At 40.6% G+C, this 18245-nt stretch overlaps 2 protein-coding genes across 2 annotated transcripts in view; one reads left to right on the plus strand and one right to left on the minus strand.

The window, feature by feature from the left end:
• p3h2 (prolyl 3-hydroxylase 2) overlaps positions 1 to 13077 on the plus strand; it is a 59239-nt gene extending 46162 nt beyond the window's left edge. The window contains exons 3-15 of the mRNA XM_063891541.1: positions 126 to 315; positions 4458 to 4589; positions 5963 to 6090; positions 8520 to 8609; positions 9030 to 9070; positions 9611 to 9702; positions 9842 to 9969; positions 10046 to 10141; positions 10376 to 10526; positions 10753 to 10870; positions 10985 to 11060; positions 11168 to 11308; positions 11792 to 13077. Coding sequence (XP_063747611.1) covers positions 126 to 315; positions 4458 to 4589; positions 5963 to 6090; positions 8520 to 8609; positions 9030 to 9070; positions 9611 to 9702; positions 9842 to 9969; positions 10046 to 10141; positions 10376 to 10526; positions 10753 to 10870; positions 10985 to 11060; positions 11168 to 11308; positions 11792 to 11884 — 1476 coding nt within the window. The 3' untranslated portion in view covers positions 11885 to 13077. The remainder of the gene's footprint in view (positions 1 to 125; positions 316 to 4457; positions 4590 to 5962; positions 6091 to 8519; positions 8610 to 9029; positions 9071 to 9610; positions 9703 to 9841; positions 9970 to 10045; positions 10142 to 10375; positions 10527 to 10752; positions 10871 to 10984; positions 11061 to 11167; positions 11309 to 11791) is intronic.
• An 87-nt stretch (positions 13078 to 13164) lies between these two features.
• Positions 13165 to 17784, minus strand: ccdc181 (coiled-coil domain containing 181). The gene is given in 7 exon segments (XM_063891946.1): positions 13165 to 13712; positions 14019 to 14191; positions 14614 to 14760; positions 14914 to 15816; positions 15818 to 15880; positions 16251 to 16360; positions 17624 to 17784. Coding segments are annotated over 6 exon segments (1560 nt in total). The 5' UTR covers positions 16353 to 16360; positions 17624 to 17784; the 3' UTR covers positions 13165 to 13540.
• Positions 17785 to 18245: the final 461 nt, after the last annotated feature.

Genomic DNA, 18245 nt, shown 5'->3' on the forward strand with positions numbered 1-18245 from the left:
TATTTGCTCATGTACAAAAATGTCAATACAAGCATTACATAAATAACTTTACTGCACACTGTAGATCATAAATACTCATCCCATCATTCCTGACTCATAATTTTTCCATTTCTCCTCTACCACAGCGCTCCTTTGCTGGCGCAGTGAGTTTGTATGATAAAGGCTTCCATGAGGAAGCCATCGCTCTGTTCGAGCAGGCTCTGGTGGAGTACTATAAAGCAGACTCCGAGTGCCGGGCCCTGTGTCAATGGCCACAGAGGTTCGAGGGCCACGACTACCTCCGCTACCGTTACAGCCTTTATGAACTCATTTCAGGTAAGAGCCCGCATCTAAACAGGTTTATTACTGAAGAAAACAGCTGTTGACCTGCAAATATACACAAGTATCTAAAGAAATCTCCCTGGGCTGAATAATGTAAATTCATTTATACCTGTACTTAAAATGGGCTTTGGAGGATAAAGGGGGTCTGCAAAATGTTATTCCCAGTATGAGCTGATTCTAAATTGATCCCCTCCTTCTGTTGCAATGCATTAAGAGCTTCCTCCAATGTTCTCTGCTTTCTGAGGAACCCCACCTTTGTGTTTTCTGTGGATTTGTAAATACCACTTTGTCTTGATTTTAGACACACCGCCCTCTGACAGTGGTTTCATAAATCCTGTCTTTAGTGTTTCTGAAAAGACCCAGAGGTCTATTACAGTCCTGGATGAAAGGAATGGGACAGTTAGGTTGTGGAGCATTTTGTCAACTTATCGTGACTGCTCCCCCAACACGAGGATTGTACTGAGTGGCTCTGAGCCCAAACTCAGCTGTTGTTGTACAAGGCCCTTCATGCTCACTCGCTGATCAAATCTCCCTGGCAGTGGCTTGGCACTGGATTGAGATTGGCACGGAGGCAAAAGGCAGAGGAGATAAAAGCCATGAAAAGAGAATGTGTGTTTTGTTATATAAACTGTATGTGTTCTTAACTGGATTTTTCCCTAGAAATATTGACAGTTGAGGCTTTATTGTGACACAGTTAGCTATCCCTTTTATTAGGAAAAAGACTGTTAGTTACAATCAATATTCATATTCATCATTCTCTTGGATTTTACTGGCACTTTACCAGTTCAACATATTGAAATAGAGATATGTATATGCTGATGCTTTGGTTTGAATAACTTTGAAATAAGAAGGGTTACAAAATGTCCACAGCTAAGGAACACCAGGTCCTCCAAACAGTTTAAATATTTTGTCCACAGACTTCCTTCACCTTCCTTCCTTCAATGTTGTTGGTTTTTCATTTACCACATCACTGAGGATTTGGGTAAACGCATTTACTCAAACTGCATCCAGAACATTTTTGGTCTTACATTTTTATTCATAAATTTCATGTAATCATCACAATACTTTAAAAGAGGCCACATTACAGGCCCTCAGGTGTCATTAAACTTGACTTATTATGCTATTCAGACGTGTTGAGCCATGATGCAGAAAGACTCACGGCACAATAGAGAGCCCATTGATTTACTGCTAAAATCAATATATTACGTTTGGGTGCATTGAGTTTGCACTGTATGTTTTTAGCATCCTCTCTACGCTAAATAAAAAGCAGATCCGAAAGTATAGATTATTAGGGACTGTTCAGGTTTTAGAGCTTTTTACCAACCGACCTTGCTGTTGTGTTTCTATGGAGGGGGGCGCTGACATCCGGCTTGGTGTAAGTCTACCCTCGGCGACGTGCGGCGCTAGAAATTGTTGCCGAGTTCTGCGCTCAAAATTGAAAGTATTTAAACATTTACCTCAATTTCCGCTGACCTTTCGCTGAGCAACCAATCAGATTATTGCTGTGCCAAGCGACGCAACCTAGCAGGGGCACAAGGTGTTTTCACCAATCATCAAAATCGCAAATCATGTGAATGCAGTCCGAGGATAGGATTCAAAACCAATGTTAGTAAATATGAAAAAACATAAAAAGAAAACTGCACTGATCCCAGTCTCCACAGCTCAGTGTTTCTCCCTCTCTCTGCTGCTGATCTCTGTACCCTAAACAGAGAGCAGAAAAACGAGAGGGCACTGTGAGACATTTAACGTTCAGCCCTGTAGCCGCTGGCTTTCATCAAACTGGCAGCTACAGAGGGGAACTTCCGTGTTATCTCATCATCGAGTGTTAATCATACAGTTTTAATGAGCTTCATAAACAACAAGCTCTAATCACTGAAACATTTAATGTACCGCTTTAAGATCTTATCTTGTTTACATCATGTTGGGCAGCCAATAGGAGTGATGTCGGCCTTAACTATCTTCCTGCAGAGAATCAGGCGTTTTTGATGTGGAGGGATGTGTGTATCCACAGCAAAGCATCGGATCATAATTACGGGATTACACATTTAAACATACACATCTACTTTGGGCAGTCTGGCTTTTGATGACATGAGTCAGGCCTTTCTTTCTCGAAATCAAGGCAAGTTTTGTGCAGTAGCCACAGCTTAATTTCTGACAAGTGTGCTTTGTCTCAAAAATGTATGGCCTGGTTGCATAAACACAGAAACCATAGGTAATTAGTTTTGGCCATGCTTTGTTTTACTTACCATCAAGGGATTATTTTCCATAGCACCACGGTAGAAAGGTCTGTGATTATGATGTTTATTTATGTTAAGATGACCTGTATGTATTTTTTGAGAGTAATATAATCCGCTTTGTGGGTTTAATAAAAGAGAAAGTTTTTCTTACAATGGCTTCCTCATGTTGTGATTTGATTTTCAGAGAATAAAAGAAGCCCCTTACAGTGCTGCACGATGCTGGCCTAAATCATTTCATATTTCAGCACCTCTGAGACTCAGCAATGCTGTCTGAACATGAGTAAAGTAGCATTGCAGCTGCTCAAGAATGACCTCACTGTATATTCATGCACACACACAAACACACACATGCTATCATCTCTTTGTCTGGCTCTCCTCTCGACATAAGAAAATGATATGTAACACACTGTAAAATCTGTTGTCCATGAGGTGGTGATGAATCCTGTTGTTTGTCGAACCCTCTGGAAACACGAAGACATAAAAATACTTTACTGTTATAAAGTAAACAACTTGATCTACTTCGCATCACCAGGGAACAACGTGATGTTGGAAATGCTGTATTTGATTTGAAAACAAAACTGGATGAAAGGGAACAAAAGACACCGCTGAGGTGCTTTAAAGAGTCCCTGTTGTGCTTTTTGGGGTTTTCCCTTTCCTGTAGTGTGTTAGATGTAATGGTCTTTAAAGGCTAAATTCCCAAAGCTCCTTCCAAAGGGAGTTACTCTTCCACACAACCCCTCCCCCCCTGCCTGAAACACCTACATTAGACTGCTTTGTTTACTTCTCTAACATAATGACATCACTATGTAGCACTTGAAATTCTATTGGCTAATGCTCCATCACATTGTACATGATAGGATAAGGGGCTTGATTTCTCTAAGCTGTTGACCAATCACAACCGAGCCGGCCAGCTAACCAATCGGAGCAGACTGGCCTCTGGTTTCAGACAGAGGGTGAAAAGAGGTGCTGCTGCACAGGAAGTAATAGAAAAATAAAGAGCTTTTTGAACATTAAAGCATGTAAACACGTCAAAGCAGAGGCACCAAATACTATCTCAACAAGTTTATTTTCAGTTTAGGCAACCATAAGGATACACTATGTTCTCATGTCCAATAGTAATCTCTGCAGTATAGTATACAACAAACAAATACACCATCAGCTATTCAATGTTGTTTTAAGCATGCGCCTTAGTGCCAAACAGGTTCCTGAAGAGCTGGAGATCTGCTGCCATTAGCTTCCATCAGACTGACTGTAATGCTGACAAGCAATTCATTACATTCAGCTCCATTTGTAATAGTCACCGTATTGCATTGAAGCATTACGTTTACAACAGACCAGAGAGAGGTTCAGTGGTATTGTTCATACTGAATATATAAACTCTGTGATGGAAGCTGCTGGCCACTGTTCTGGGTTGATTTAAAAAATACAGGTTTGAAATAACGGTGACTGATCAAATCATTATGACAGTAAAGATGAAAAAAACATCATGTTTTCTATCTATTCCTGGAGGACAAAAAGTGATGTTATGAACGGATTGTAAAGACCTCTTGCAAAAATGTTTAAATGCCATTTTGGTAAGAAGTACTTTGATTAGATGTATTTTGGACATGTTCCTCTGCACTATGGAAAACTGAGATTGAGCTGAGAATATGAATGCTGAGATTTCACCTCAGTTTGAGCTTTGAAACATTTAGAAAGAAAGAAGCGTTATACGTTAAATGAAAAAATGTGCAGGTTTTGTAAATAAGCGTTAACTAACAGGCGGATGTTTTGTATAAACTCATAACCTCACATCAAGTATAGGTGATAGTAACATTGTTCCACCCCTTAACCAACACACAACAAAATGCATTTCAGATTCTGATTTTTATCATTAATCATTTTGTTGATTGGTTGCAGATCACTTCACTCAGGTGCTGCACTGTGAACACGAGTGTGTTCGAGACCTCGCCACCCGACCTGGCCGCCTCTCACCCATGGAGAACTACCTGCCTTTGCACTACGACTACCTGCAGTTTGCCTACTTCCACGGTAAGTTCAATAAATGTGATACTTTTTCAGACCTTTTACAGATTTCATTTTAACGACTTTTCTGATTGAAGTGTTTTCAAAAAGCTATGAAGCACAGGGAACGAAACTGATCCTGAACACACACATCCAAGAACTCATGGTGAAACTGGAGCTGCAAACAGCCGGTCAAAAGTTGTCCGCACCCCTTGACATTGTCTTTAAAATGGGTATATCTATGTCTCATGTCGGGGCTCTCAGGTGTTGTTTGTGTGGGTGTGTGGGTGGGTGGGTGGGTGGGTGTGGGTGTGTGTGTGTGAATAAAAGGATAGGCTCAAGTCTTTCTTCTGTTCTATTCTCTTCTATTTGTAGTCACGAAAAACTCTTTTAAATGAGGGCGTTGGCACTACAACAAAGCGAGTTGGGAAAGTCATTGTGCCGAGTGGTTGTGAGATCACTAGATTATATTTAATGACCCGTAAGCATGTGGCTCTCATAAAGCAAAGTGAATCATTGGGTCTCTGCAAACACACTCAGAGCAAGCTTTGATTTTTTTTTTTTTTTACAGCCTCTGTGTGTGGACATGCATACGTGTGTGTTTCTGGCTGTCTGTGCTTTTAAGTCTATGTTTTATATCGGATAACACTGGGCAGATTTCAATTCAGCAGGCCTTTTACTTCTTCTTTTTCCAAATTATAAATCTATGGCAGTAACTCCTTGCCACATGTCAGGAATCTGAGTGATTGAAGGGCTGACCTGTGTCCTGCTGTGATTTACTCTCCTCAGTGGCTTCACATCACACAGCAGTGGACGTTTGGCATCACTCAGCAGCATTGTGCTTTGGCTGTCTCAGATTCTTAAATAAATTCTCAATGACGTTTTTCTGTTTGACTGAGCTCATATCTCCAGACTCTTATTGACCAGGGAACACACAGCTGAGCTGACAACGGCAGATTTGCTGCCTCAGCCTCTGCCAAGACAGGAAGTCTTTGGTTAACCCTCATCTTTACAAGCTAGTAAAAAATGTGTTTGTGTGTGCACTTATCAGCTGTCGTAAGGCACAAGGTGTGTGTGTGTGGGGTTACAGATGTGATTGTGGATCTGTGGTCTAATGATTATTAATTAAAGTGTGATTGTATACGTGTTGTAGGGTACAGGACCGTCCTGCTGTATGTTTGTCTCACTTTTACTCCTTTATATTAACAGTTTTGGAATGTCAGTCTTGATATACACACACACACACACACACACACACACACACACACACACACACACACACACTGGTCAGCAGCAACCAGTCCATGATGCTAATGGTTATAAAAGGTTAACTTGATTTATGTTTCTATGTCAACATCAAAGGATACACCACTTTAACTGCTTTCTGTCTCTCTGTGCAGTGGACAGGCTGGAGGAGGCGCTGCAGTGCGCTCTGACCTACCTGCTATTCCACGAGGGAGAGGAGTCCATGACGGACAACATGGATTACTACAGAGAGGAGCTGGGACACGATGGCAAGCCAAGAGAGGTCAGGATCTGCTGTTCTCATTGGGTGTGGAGGGGGTTAATGGTGACGGCTGACAGCTTAGAGAGCCATGAACAAACCATGACAATTTCTAATGTCAGGATTGATTATTCTCTGTAAAAAATGACAATAACTTGGCATGGGAATTATGCCCCCTAAAATTCCTGGTAGAAAGACATTATAGTAAATGTACTTTTTGAGTGCTTGTTTTTTGGTATCTAACCCTCAGACTGTGAACTAAGACAACCAATACAGTTGTGTGTACTTGTTGTAAACATGTCCTAGTAAAAACTCAAACTACAGGAATGAAGCTGAAAATGAGCAATATGTCTCAAAGAAAAAACAGCTTGTTCTCCTTGTGGATTTAGGTATAGTTATTGGGATGACTCATCAATTATCATCATTAATGTCTTCAATTAGTTCAACAGTATACATTTTCAGCTGAGGTAATGTAGGTCAGAGACGGGAGAGGAAAAGTGTGTATTTGAGGGAAAACTAGGGGACTGGAGGAACCAGGCTGTTTTCTGTATTTCTTGGATAGGTTTGCTACTCGCGCTTGGCAGCTATCGCCTCTTAAAGTTTGCTTTACACTTGTATAGGTCCTTCGTCCAGCTGGAAGTTTTAGGCAGATTTTGCTACATCAATGTGTTAACGACAACATATTTCTTCCTCTGGGCTTGCTCTTTATGATGTCCTTGCCCCCCTGGTGTTTATACCACTCTGAATGATTAAAGGCTGAACGTCTGCCTGCTCAAGAAAATGTAATTAGTTAAGTCTGGCTACCCATCAGCCACTTAAGCATTGGGAATGTGTTCTTTCTCAAACTCTGATCAGCTGCTTTGAAAAGTCAAGCAGTGCTTGGTCGAAGTCTCAATTACAGAAACTGTCTTTTTCCTACAAAGCCTGGTACTGATTATGTTGAGCAAGACTCCCAGAAGGACTGTGTGTGTGTGTGTGTGTGTGTGTGTGTGTGTGTGTGTGTGTGTGTGTGTGTGTGTGTGTGTGTGTGTGTGTGTGTGTGTGTGTGTGTGTGTGTGTGTGTGTGTGTGTGTGTGTGTGTGTGTGTGTGTGTGTGTGTGTGTGTGTGTGTGTGTGTGTGTGTGTGTGTGTGTGTGTGTGTGTGTGTGTGTGTGTGATAAAGAGAGGCCTACTTGTTGCAGTTTTTCTGTTTTTCTACTCATAGCATACATTTTTCTAGCATTAAAATATTTTCAGTCCCGTCAGTTCACAGATCAGTCGGTAGCCCTGCGTCCTCTCTCTCTCCCTCCGGCCTCGGGGAACTCATTTAAAGAGCCCCTAGATCTCAGTGCCAGGCCGACCTGCCTCCCTGCCAAAGAATCCTGCCTTTCAGGAACGTCGAGGAGCAGGAAAGTCATGTCACAGTGCCCACAGAAGTCTCTGGAACAATTTAGGGGATGTTAATATTAAGGGTGATGGAAAAAAAAAAAAAGAGCTTCTCTTTTCTATTTCTTTCAAACCACAAAAAGAACAACACTATCGGGGGCTCGAGTTTCATAATACTCAACTCAACAGCTGACAGTTGTTCCATTTTAATAAAATAGAAAAATTAAAGTATTATATAAACATAAGGAGTAAAATGTTGCAATAAAATGTCCAACAAAGATACCATAAATCAAATATTATATAAAATAAGAAGTCATGTGACATTTTGACTCTATTGCCTGAAACTCCTGGGGAGGAGTAGGATAATCTAATGGCCACAGGCAGGAATTACTTCCTATTTCTTTTTGACTTATCTTGTGTGAATGAATATCAGTACATCATCGCATTTTTAGTATTTTAATATAGTAAAATCGATATTAAGGTAATAAAATCCTGTAACATCCTGTAGATGCAAAATCACTGCAGAACCCACTCGCACTGTATTATCTTAGCTGGAGAAACAGCATTTGGTTTTTTATTTAGGTTTTCACTCAAGGCAGGAAACAGTAGTAAAACTGTCCCTCTGAGAGGACATAGAAACAGAGAGGCCATCATACCCCATTAGTCCTGGCACTGAGGCGAGGAGAGCCGAGGGAAACAGAAACTCATCCTGCTTCCCTTCATTTAGGGTGAGAGTGGGAGGAAAGGAGTACACTGTCACTTTAAGAGTTTGGAAAAGTTATGGCAATGAGCTTTGAAACAACACCCAAGATATACGTTTTTAACCATAATAGTTTTACTCTACTGTACCTATGGGGAATGAAAGAGTGCAGTGATTTAAATATGTTATTGATGGCTTAAACATTCCTTTATAAGTCATACAATAGGTTCATTTGGCAAAATAATTCATTCTATTGTCTATTTTTCTATGTTTTCTGCCGTTATTTCCCTCCTAAACATCTGTCCCGGACTTAAAGCATGTGCTTACATTTACCTTAATGACCCAGGAAACTGTTAGCCATTAACGTTTGGTGTGTTGTTGTTCTTAGAATGCGGCATGGTACCTGAGGAGGCACAAACAGGAACTGGAGCTCCTTCTGATTGGCAGCGAAACCATGGGTGTAGAGTTTACAGAAGGGGTGAGTTAACAGAATACAACCATATCCCAAATGTTGTTCATCTTCCATGTGTAACCACACACTCAAAGCAGGCTGCCAGTATTTATTGGCAAACCAGTGCTCTTTAATTCCCAGGTTTGCCCAGAAATAAAAGGAGATTGTGTAATTTAACAGGCGTATATCCCTAAGCCAGTCCACATGTGTCTGATGCTGAGCAGATCTCCTGCTGAGTGTGTAAAGGCATTAATGTGCCTCCACTGCTGGCTGACTCAAAGCAGGGTAACAGGTGTTTGGCGGCCACCATCCACCACTATCCTCTCAGCCTACAGCGACACCTGCTGGCCACTTTGAAACATATCCCACTGGCATATGACTCCCTGGCACCAGAGATTTAGAAAGTAAAAATGTGTATTTAACACATTTCCATTATTTTTCCTACAGAATTATTGGAGCAGCACAGGTCGAAGAGAGGACTCTAACAGGTAAAGAGATATCTGAATCTGTCAAACTTGTAGGTGTAGCCTTAGTCTTTTAAGAAAAACTGTTTCTCTGAACTCTGTAGGGATTTATATTTATATAACTTGTTTAAGCTCATTGTTTAGCTGGGGGGACTGCAACTTTACTGTTTGTGTTCATTCATAACTATTTTTCAGCTCTTAAAAAAACATTTGTATGCTACACACTCTGGACTAAACAGCAGACTGACACAGTAAACAAATAGCTGTGAACATAATGGAGCATTTAGTAACTTTAGAGCCAGATATTCCCTCAGGAGTCGAAAGAGACAGATACAGAGCTAAAGGGGAAGGAATATTGGACTGACATTTATCAGGAAACCCCCTAAATTAACGATAAGGGTGTTTTGTATCTGCTTGAATTTGTTATATTATCAATTCAAACCAAAACATAACATGTTGGTGTTTGCTGGTGTCAAAATTGCCCACATAAATACATTTTAAAAATAAAATAATACTTATGACCCCTAATGGCAAAACAATTATCATTTTTTTCTATTTTTCCAGGATTCCCTCTGGTACAGACGGTTGGATGGAGTATGTTCCCATCTCAGAGAAGAAGAACATCTCTGCTCTTGCTCCACAGCAACTCAAAGAAGGTAACTCCTCACTATAACCAGAGATAAAGCAGAACAGGAGTTAAACCTTGAAGAAGAAGCTCTCAGTTAAATTATCTCTGAACATCATTGCTAAGATAACATGTTGCATTTTTTAAATACTGCTCTGTGATCTGTGTAGGTGGCCCCTTGCTGTTCGACAAGGTGCAGCTGGTGCAGAACTCTGCGGCTTTGAACGGGACGCAGCGGGTGCTGCTGGATCATGTCATATCTGAGGTGGAGTGCTCGGACCTCAGAGACCTGGCACATGTAAGGACATCCCATTCATTAAGATTTTAAATCCTAATTTTACGATGAATCTTATGAATCTTAATCTTGCTTCCAGGCTGTCACCAAGGCAGGAGACGGCTACAGAGGGAGGATGTCTCCACACACTCCCAATGAGAAGTTTGAAGGAGCCACTGTGCTAAAAACCCTGCAGGTACACTCACCACTAAACAGAAAGGAATGACTGCATTAATCATCAGACTAGATTGTTGTCAGGGTTACAAAAAACTGCATATTGTCTGAGCTAAAAAGAGTCCAAATTCAATCCATGGGCTCAGCAATATTGCACCATTTGCTTCATCATCTGTGGTGTTCAATAGAATGTGTCATCTTTCTTAATTTGTGGTTTACCTGTACATGCTCCATTTTGTTATTATTTTCCCTGCAGTACGGCTATGAGGGCAGGGTGCCGATGAGGAGTGCTCGCATGTTCTATGATATCAGCGAGCGGGCAAGGCAGATTATCGAGTCTTACTTTCTGCTCAACTCCACCCTACACTTCTCCTACACACACCTAGTGTGCCGGACAGCCATCACAGGTCAGGAACCCGACCTCACAAGTGCCGTCTTTTAAAAAGTAGTCTTTAAGTTATACGTGTAACAATAATCTTCAATTCTTGTACTTTAATCACAGCCTAGACTGTAATAAAGAACGCCCTCCAATAGTCAATCTAATAAAAAGTCTTGCCATGCTTTATACCTTGAAAACTACAGAGGATGTTTGATTTGTATTTATGCGTTTTGTGTATTGCTTGTCCTTCACAGGTCAGCAGGATCACAGGAATGACCTCAGCCATCCCATCCATGCTGACAACTGTCTGCTGGACCCCGAGGCCAATGAGTGCTGGAAGGAGCCTCCAGCGTATACATACAGAGACTACAGGTGAGAGGATGCCATTGTTAACACTGCTTTAAATAATTAACCCACTTTTTTGCAATGGCCTCTTTCAATTAGTTGAGTTTGTGCTGATCTTTACTTTCCTTATTTTTTTTTCAGTGCACTGTTATATCTAAATGGAGATTTCGAAGGAGGGGAGTTTATATTCACAGAAATGGATGCCAAAACAGTCACGGTAAGAAACTGTCTTCTTGGATGTGAGAGTTACTTTAAAATGATTTTGCGGCACAGGAAGTCAGCGAACATGCTAATGTCACTAAACCTAAATCTCAATTTCTCCAGGCATCAGTGAAGCCCAAGTGCGGCCGGATGGTGGGTTTCTCATCAGGAGGGGAGAATCCACACGGTGTGAAGGCCGTCACAAGCGGGCAGAGGTGTGCCGTCGCTCTGTGGTTCACCCTGGACCCGCTCTTCAGAGAACTGGTAAATTAATGTTTCTGTTAAAGAACACTTGCAACCATGAAGTAGAATTACTCTGTTAATATGTTTATTCTAAGATGGTTTCAAGTTTAGTGCTATTAGCAAATGTGACCATGTTTACACTAAGATGTGTAAGTGCTTAGCTCCCAACCCCACTGCACATAAATACTGCCTAAGAGAGCTGTTTGTTTGTCGATCTACAAAACAGCACAGCTTTAAATGACAAAAGCTGGTCTTAAGAAAAATCCAAAAGAGGGGCTGGCATAAATTTTTCCCATAAGTGAAAGGCCATAGATCTACTTAGGTACTATTAGGTTTTGGAGGCAAGTCAGCCAAACACAGGAAATAATGGATCTCCCATTTCACCCAAAGCAATGGGCTAGCAACAACCTTTAGTTCTTATTCGTATAAGAAATCCCTTCAGATGATTTATTTGGTGTGTAATTTTTACTCTAGCCTGAATTAACTTTTTTTTTTTTGTGCTAGGAGAGACTTCAGGCGGATGAGGTGATCCAGGCATTGGACACACAGTCTGTGTGGGATCAAGGCCTCAACATCAACCCTAAAGATGAACTTTAGAAGCTCCACCTCTTCCCCTTCTACCAAATCCTTCTAAATATTTTAACTATTTATTGAAACAGCCTTTGGATCAGAACTTTTCTATTTTTGTACTGTTTGAAGTGCAAGGTTAATAATATTGTCGTTTTTTTTGTGTTTTGTTTTGTTTTGTTTCTCTACCCACAAGTACTTGAGTTTACCTTTTGTCTTTCCCTCCAGCGACAGCTTCTGAAATTCAACTATTTCTGTTTTGTTTTGTTGTACCTGGTAAGTAGACTGTTTCATCTAAGATTGATTATATCTGTAATCTCACTGAACTGTGAAGAAGCCAAACCGAAGAACGGCAGTCCTTTTTTTTGTTGTTGCTCTGAGTTGTGCTTGTCCTTGTTTTGGACAACATATCTAATGGGTTTTATTCATCAACACTATGCAGATATTTACAAAGAATGTCGTACTTTCGTGGTCTCTATTTTAAAATAACTCACAAAGGGTACCGTTGCAATTACTATTAATAACTAACAACATAATGTTCTTCAATATTTTTTATAGTGCCAGTATTAACTATTTTCAATGTAGAAACGGACTGTTTTTCTAATTTGGGTACCTGATTTTATAATAGTGCTCATACAAAGAGTTTAAGAAAGAGATATGTTCTTATATGCTGAATATTTAATGATCATGCACTCTGTCCTCCTCTGTGTGCCAAGTCTGAAACTGTAAATGTCTTCTTTTCCTTTGTTGTTTGCGTGATCCCCCTTACTCTCTGGGCACACAGAGCAGAATATACTGTTTTACATGTTCACTGACATATTTTACTATTATTTATGTGTTTTTTTAATAATAGCCAGCTGCTGACGTAACTGTTGGCATTTAATATGAGGAACTTTTTTCATAAAAGATGTCAATCATTCCTGTTTCAAGGAATAAATATGTATCTATTTTTTTTTTTTGTCTTTATAATTGTGTTGAGGATACAGATGAGAGGTCGAGTCGTGCACTGTAAATCCAATGGAGAGAAACGTACAAAAAGCTTCGTCTTCTTCTTTTTTTTTTTTACATAGATACAAACTGCTAACCAGAAACTTAAACCTGTCGTGTTATGAGGTTGGCCACTTTTGTTTCACTGATATTTAATTCTGAAATGCTGTAGCACACAAAAATGTATGTGTCCATGTCTATAAATTAAAATTATAAAATTCCATATCTATATTTAACTGTGTATATTGTTTTATTTGTTCATCTCATCATTTGTTCCTTTGCAGGAAACAAGAATGCATTTTAAATGAAGCAAGTGATACATTATTTGTGTATCTGTCTCTCAAACTACCAGGCATATTTCCCTTTTATAGATATATATTTAATTCCTTTACAGTTGTCTCTGTTAAAGTCACCGGTTGTAAACTCAAAGGTATCTTTGTATGTCTATGTAAAAGTAAAGTGCATCAGCCACAACACAAGGTAAATACAGTATAAAATCATTCAGTCTTTAAATGTTATCACACTAAGAGGAGGTCACGTCGGTAAACTGTTTCTTCTCAGAATGTGCTTTAACACAACCAAGAAGTATAAATAGATAAAACAAGATCCTTGCAACAACTGGACAATACATGGTTTACTGTAGTGTTGCTCAGTCCGGAGTTTGAGGTGGTGTTTGTTTTAATTCAGGTGCCGTTTGGTTCAGAAGCGGTGGTCCAGCTGTTCAGTGAATCTGAATGGCTTTGTTTCATTGACCGTGCAGAGCAGGTCCCTCATGCGTCGTGCGCGTCGCTCTTCCAGCACCAACCTGCGGGATCGCTCTCTAGCCGCCTGCTGCTCCGCTCGCTTCTCCGCCCGTTTACGCTTCAGCCACCTGAGGAGGACGGGAAGAGGATGGAGATGATCAGATGCCAATTTACGCATGAGGAAAACATGTGGAGAGAAACACAATTGAATTGAGATAAACATGGCATTTTTCTACGTGTAAAAAGACATTTCACAGATAATGTAAAACAAACTTACTAATTATAACTAATAACTTACTTTGCATGCTATAGGTAAATTGTCAGATAGGCCTATGCTAATATACTGTACACTGTATATATGAGGATTCAAATAGAGAGACATTTCGAAATATTGTGAGTAGTTGTGGGGAATGTAAATAAAAAGGTGAACTCACAGTTTGAAGGCACGTTCACATTCCTCTCGGCTGCGCAGAAGGTAACCACTGTCCTCCTCCAGCCTCTTCAGCTCCAGCAGATGTCTCTCTCTTTGCTGCTGCTCTTGCTTCCTCTGAAGCCACCGCTTGAATGTTTCCTCTGGGTCGCTGGACTCTTGCTGCCAGACATACATCTAGTAAGCAGTAGCACTTGACATTTAGTACAGTATTGCTGATTTGTTTATCTTATAGGCTCTCAATGCTAACCAACTAAGCGCTCATTTCTATGTGCGTTAAAGATAGATCACTGTTACTACTTATTGTAAAAGTATGTTTGGCCTTTTGCGCTATGGAATTTTTCTTGAAAATGTATCTGCTATACCTTGAGCCTAAACAAGTTTGCTGTACAAAATGCAGATGATTTCATGTCTTTAGAGTAGGATAAAGACTTGAGAAAAACTCTTTGAATACCAAAGAATTAATAAATATTGGTAAGATGATATTGAAAACTTTATTAGAGTCTGATAAAAGAAAAGGAATATAAAGCATAATCTGCTGTATCTACATCTGCTTTCACTGCTGTACATCCATGCTGTGTGGCCTCCTGTTGTTGTACCTTAGCACTGTTCCTCTCCATCTCCTGGGCTCTGTGGATCCTCTTCTCCTCCTGAAACTGCTCTCTCTTCTTCATCAGCCAGGCCTTAAATGCCAACTCGTTCTCCTGCTTCTTCAGCTCCTCTTCCTCCTGTTTCCTCTGCTCTTCCTGACACGAAGAGCAAGAATGATTAGATCTGTATTTTAAGTAATTAAGGCTCCAAGTGGAAATGATAATTGGTTGTTTTGATGCTAACTGTGGTACTCTTACTGGTTAAATACAGTATATACTATTTTTTGTCATTCAAGTATTCTTTGTTACCTCTCTGGCCAGCCTGTCCTTCCTCTCCTGGATCCTCTGCAGCAGCTCTTTCTGCTGCGGTGAGAGGCTGTAGGTGGCCTGGCAGGGTGTCCCGGTGGCCGACTGCACCCGCCGCTTGCTGTTTCTTCTCTGGGTGCCTCTCTGGCTGTGGCTGGCTGAGCTGGGCCTGCTCCTGGGCTGGGCTGGAGGTCGGGGTGCGGGGAGGTAATTTATGCCTTGATGGAAAGGGTGAGAGACGGCGCGAGGAGAGACAGAGGACCTGGAGCTCTTACTGGAGCCCACAGTCTGCTCCGTGTGACGTGAGAAGGAGAAGTCACTGTTGTTGTTGTTTGCTATAGGAGGAAGCAATCCTAGACTCTCCACCTCTTTCAGGCTGACTAGGTCAAACTTACCATCCTTTTCAACAAGGACTCTTCCTTCCTTTAACCCTCCCTCACTACTCTCCGCAGCTCTGCTAGATTCTCTCTCCTGTCGAGGGGAAAGTTTAAGCTCAGAAAGCTTCCCTGACACTTCGATCTCTACCTCTGAATCCTTGGTGCATGGCTCCCCTTCTGTAACCCCAGTGTTTTCTATCTCAAACTGCTGTGGAGACACCACCAGGTCCACCAGCGTCTCTTTAAAATGCAGTCGCCTGCGCCTTGTCATACTCGGAGCCTCCTGGTCCTGCAGCTCTCGATTAGCCTGCTGGATCTTCTCCAGGATGTACTTCTTCTCCTCTTCAGTCTGTTCCTCCATCTCTGGAGGAGGTGGGACTATGGTTGAGGACTTGTTTGGGCTATCTCTGTCTGAATCATACTCTAATGGCTCCATAGGAGAGGGCCACCTCTCATCCTCTTCTTTCAACTCCTCTGATTTTTTGCCTCTCTTCTCCTCTAAGGCTTCTCGGCTTTCTTTTCTTTCTTTTCTGTTTCTCATCCTCCTCCAGTTCTTTGTCAATTTCTGCTTCTATGTCTTTAAAGTCAGGACCCTGGGGTGCAGAACAACAGAAAAACTGCATTAATTAATTAGGTTTGAAGGTAAATGAATAATCAACATCAATAGTTAGCAAGTATTAGGTGGTGTGATAACAGACATGCATTAGTGTGTTCATCAATATTGCATCCAGCAGTGGTGCACAGTGAAAGTATGTCACTGCATGTCAACAGCATGGGTTTCACATGTATACACTGATATGTGCCTGGCTGGGTAACTCAACACTACAGATGCTGCACCTAGTCTGCAGTAAGTAGAGCAGCACAGACCTAGTTTCCCATGATTTAAAAAACAAGCAGTATTAACAAATAGTATATAGAAGAGAAATTATCAGCCTTTCCAAAGACGTTATTTAAATCAATTACCTGGCCCTCACTCCGGGATTCCTCGCTGATCAGCCAGTCCAGATCCTTCTCAAAGTCGTCCTCGTATTCCTCCTGAGACTTTGTGCAAACCACCCCACTCATAATCTTGACTGGAAGAAGATCAGAAATAATGTTCACACAAGATGGTTGCCACATTAGCAGAAGGGCCTGAGAAAGATATCTTAACATCTGACCAGATAACCCCAAATGATTCTTGCCAACATTCGGTCAATACCACCGCATGACATCAAGGTAAGTGATAGCCAACAGAGGTTAAAGGTCAGATGCTAGACATCTCATGACTCTCATCACTGAGAATGTTCACAGATAAGCAATACTAAACATCATCTAAGGTCGTGAGGAAAACAGATTATACTCCATCTATTTGGATAATCAAAACGACACCACACAGACCTTACAGAGGAATTTTTGGATCGTTGTGTTGCCCCTTCTTCCCACACATCCTTTTATGTAATGTGGATATACAAGGTAAATTAAAAAAAAATTAAAAGCTGGAATGTTACTAAGAACATTTACTCAAAGGCTGTACTTAAATAATGTAATTCAATTTTGTGTGTGTGAATTCCCTGCTAAATGACACCTTACTCTATCTCCATTGCATCTCAGACGGGAATACTGTACTTCTATAAATCACTACAGTTGTGATACATTAACTTACTAATTACTTTAGTTAATAAAGATAAGAAATATAACATATTCAACAAACTACGACCTAATATTAAAGATGAGACCTTATTTATCCCGTGGTCATACTCATGAGCTAGGAATAGCAGAATGTCGCTCAAATGTTGAATGAAGCTACAATAAAGCAATGCAAACATTAGTATATCAAAAAATATTATCCAGTATAACTTAAGCATTCATGTAAAGAACCATTCTGAACAATGAATACTTTTACTTTTGCTGCTTTAATAATATGTTGGTGCTAACACTTTTGTGTTAATTTAAGGACTTTAACTGTAGTATTGCTTCTGTGTATTAATAAAGATCTGAATCCTTCTTGTGGGTATACAATTTAATTCTGTTGAGGGTTGGTCGTCACCTACTGGAAAGAAACCAGTTCTACCAGAGCACTAGTGAACTAATATTCTTGTTGTTGTTCTTTGTCACAGATATGCCCTCTCTGTTGACATGTAGGTTTACAGTAGCTATGCCTCTGTTGTGTCTCAGAACCAATTCCACTGGCTATAACACAGAGTTCAACATGTACAGACTATAATCCTGTTTATCTGTGTAGTTTTACGAGCTGCAAATAAACAGGAGACCGAATTAGGGGGCTGATTTGTGAGGTTGCTTGTCTACCGGGAATTAAAAGCATAGCAAATAATTGGGACAATTGTTAGTAAACTCACCAGCACCGGCGGGTCCTTGCTTAGTATTCCTGTTGAGTTAAGAGCGATGTAACCACCATCCGGCCGGGTTGTTCTGTAACTATCCCTCCATCTAACTGGCCCACATAGTGTCTGGCAGTCTGTGGAACAACACCTGTGCACATAATCTGCTTCCAGTCCCTCTGCAGCCCTAAAAGGTTTATTAGACCCGTCGTCATAGAGACCTACAACACGCTTTACCACTTGCGCATGCGCACACTGGACACACAATTCACTTAAGTAATAACATCTCCATGCACACGAGAGAAAACACACACATTGTTCCAGAAATCCCTCGGAGAAATGTTAGGCTAGTATACAAAATTCCAATACCACCTTCTCTGTTTATTTATTTCTTTAACAAACGAGTTGCCTGTTATAGTAGCCTATCATAGGAGATTAAGAAATAAAACAATGCGAAAATCATGGCTTGCTTTATGATATTTAAACAGTGATGGAACAAGTACTTAAATGTTTTACCGCTTAAAGTACTAATACAATTGAATACTGAGTAGAAATACGAAAGATATTAAGGTTCTAAAAGTAGGCCTACTGATTATACAAGATGATTCATTACTGAAAAATAAAAGACAGCTTCTGATTT

This window comes from Eleginops maclovinus, chromosome 9 (assembly GCF_036324505.1).
Source record: "Eleginops maclovinus isolate JMC-PN-2008 ecotype Puerto Natales chromosome 9, JC_Emac_rtc_rv5, whole genome shotgun sequence".
In the NCBI taxonomy this organism is placed as follows: domain Eukaryota; kingdom Metazoa; phylum Chordata; class Actinopteri; order Perciformes; family Eleginopidae; genus Eleginops; species Eleginops maclovinus.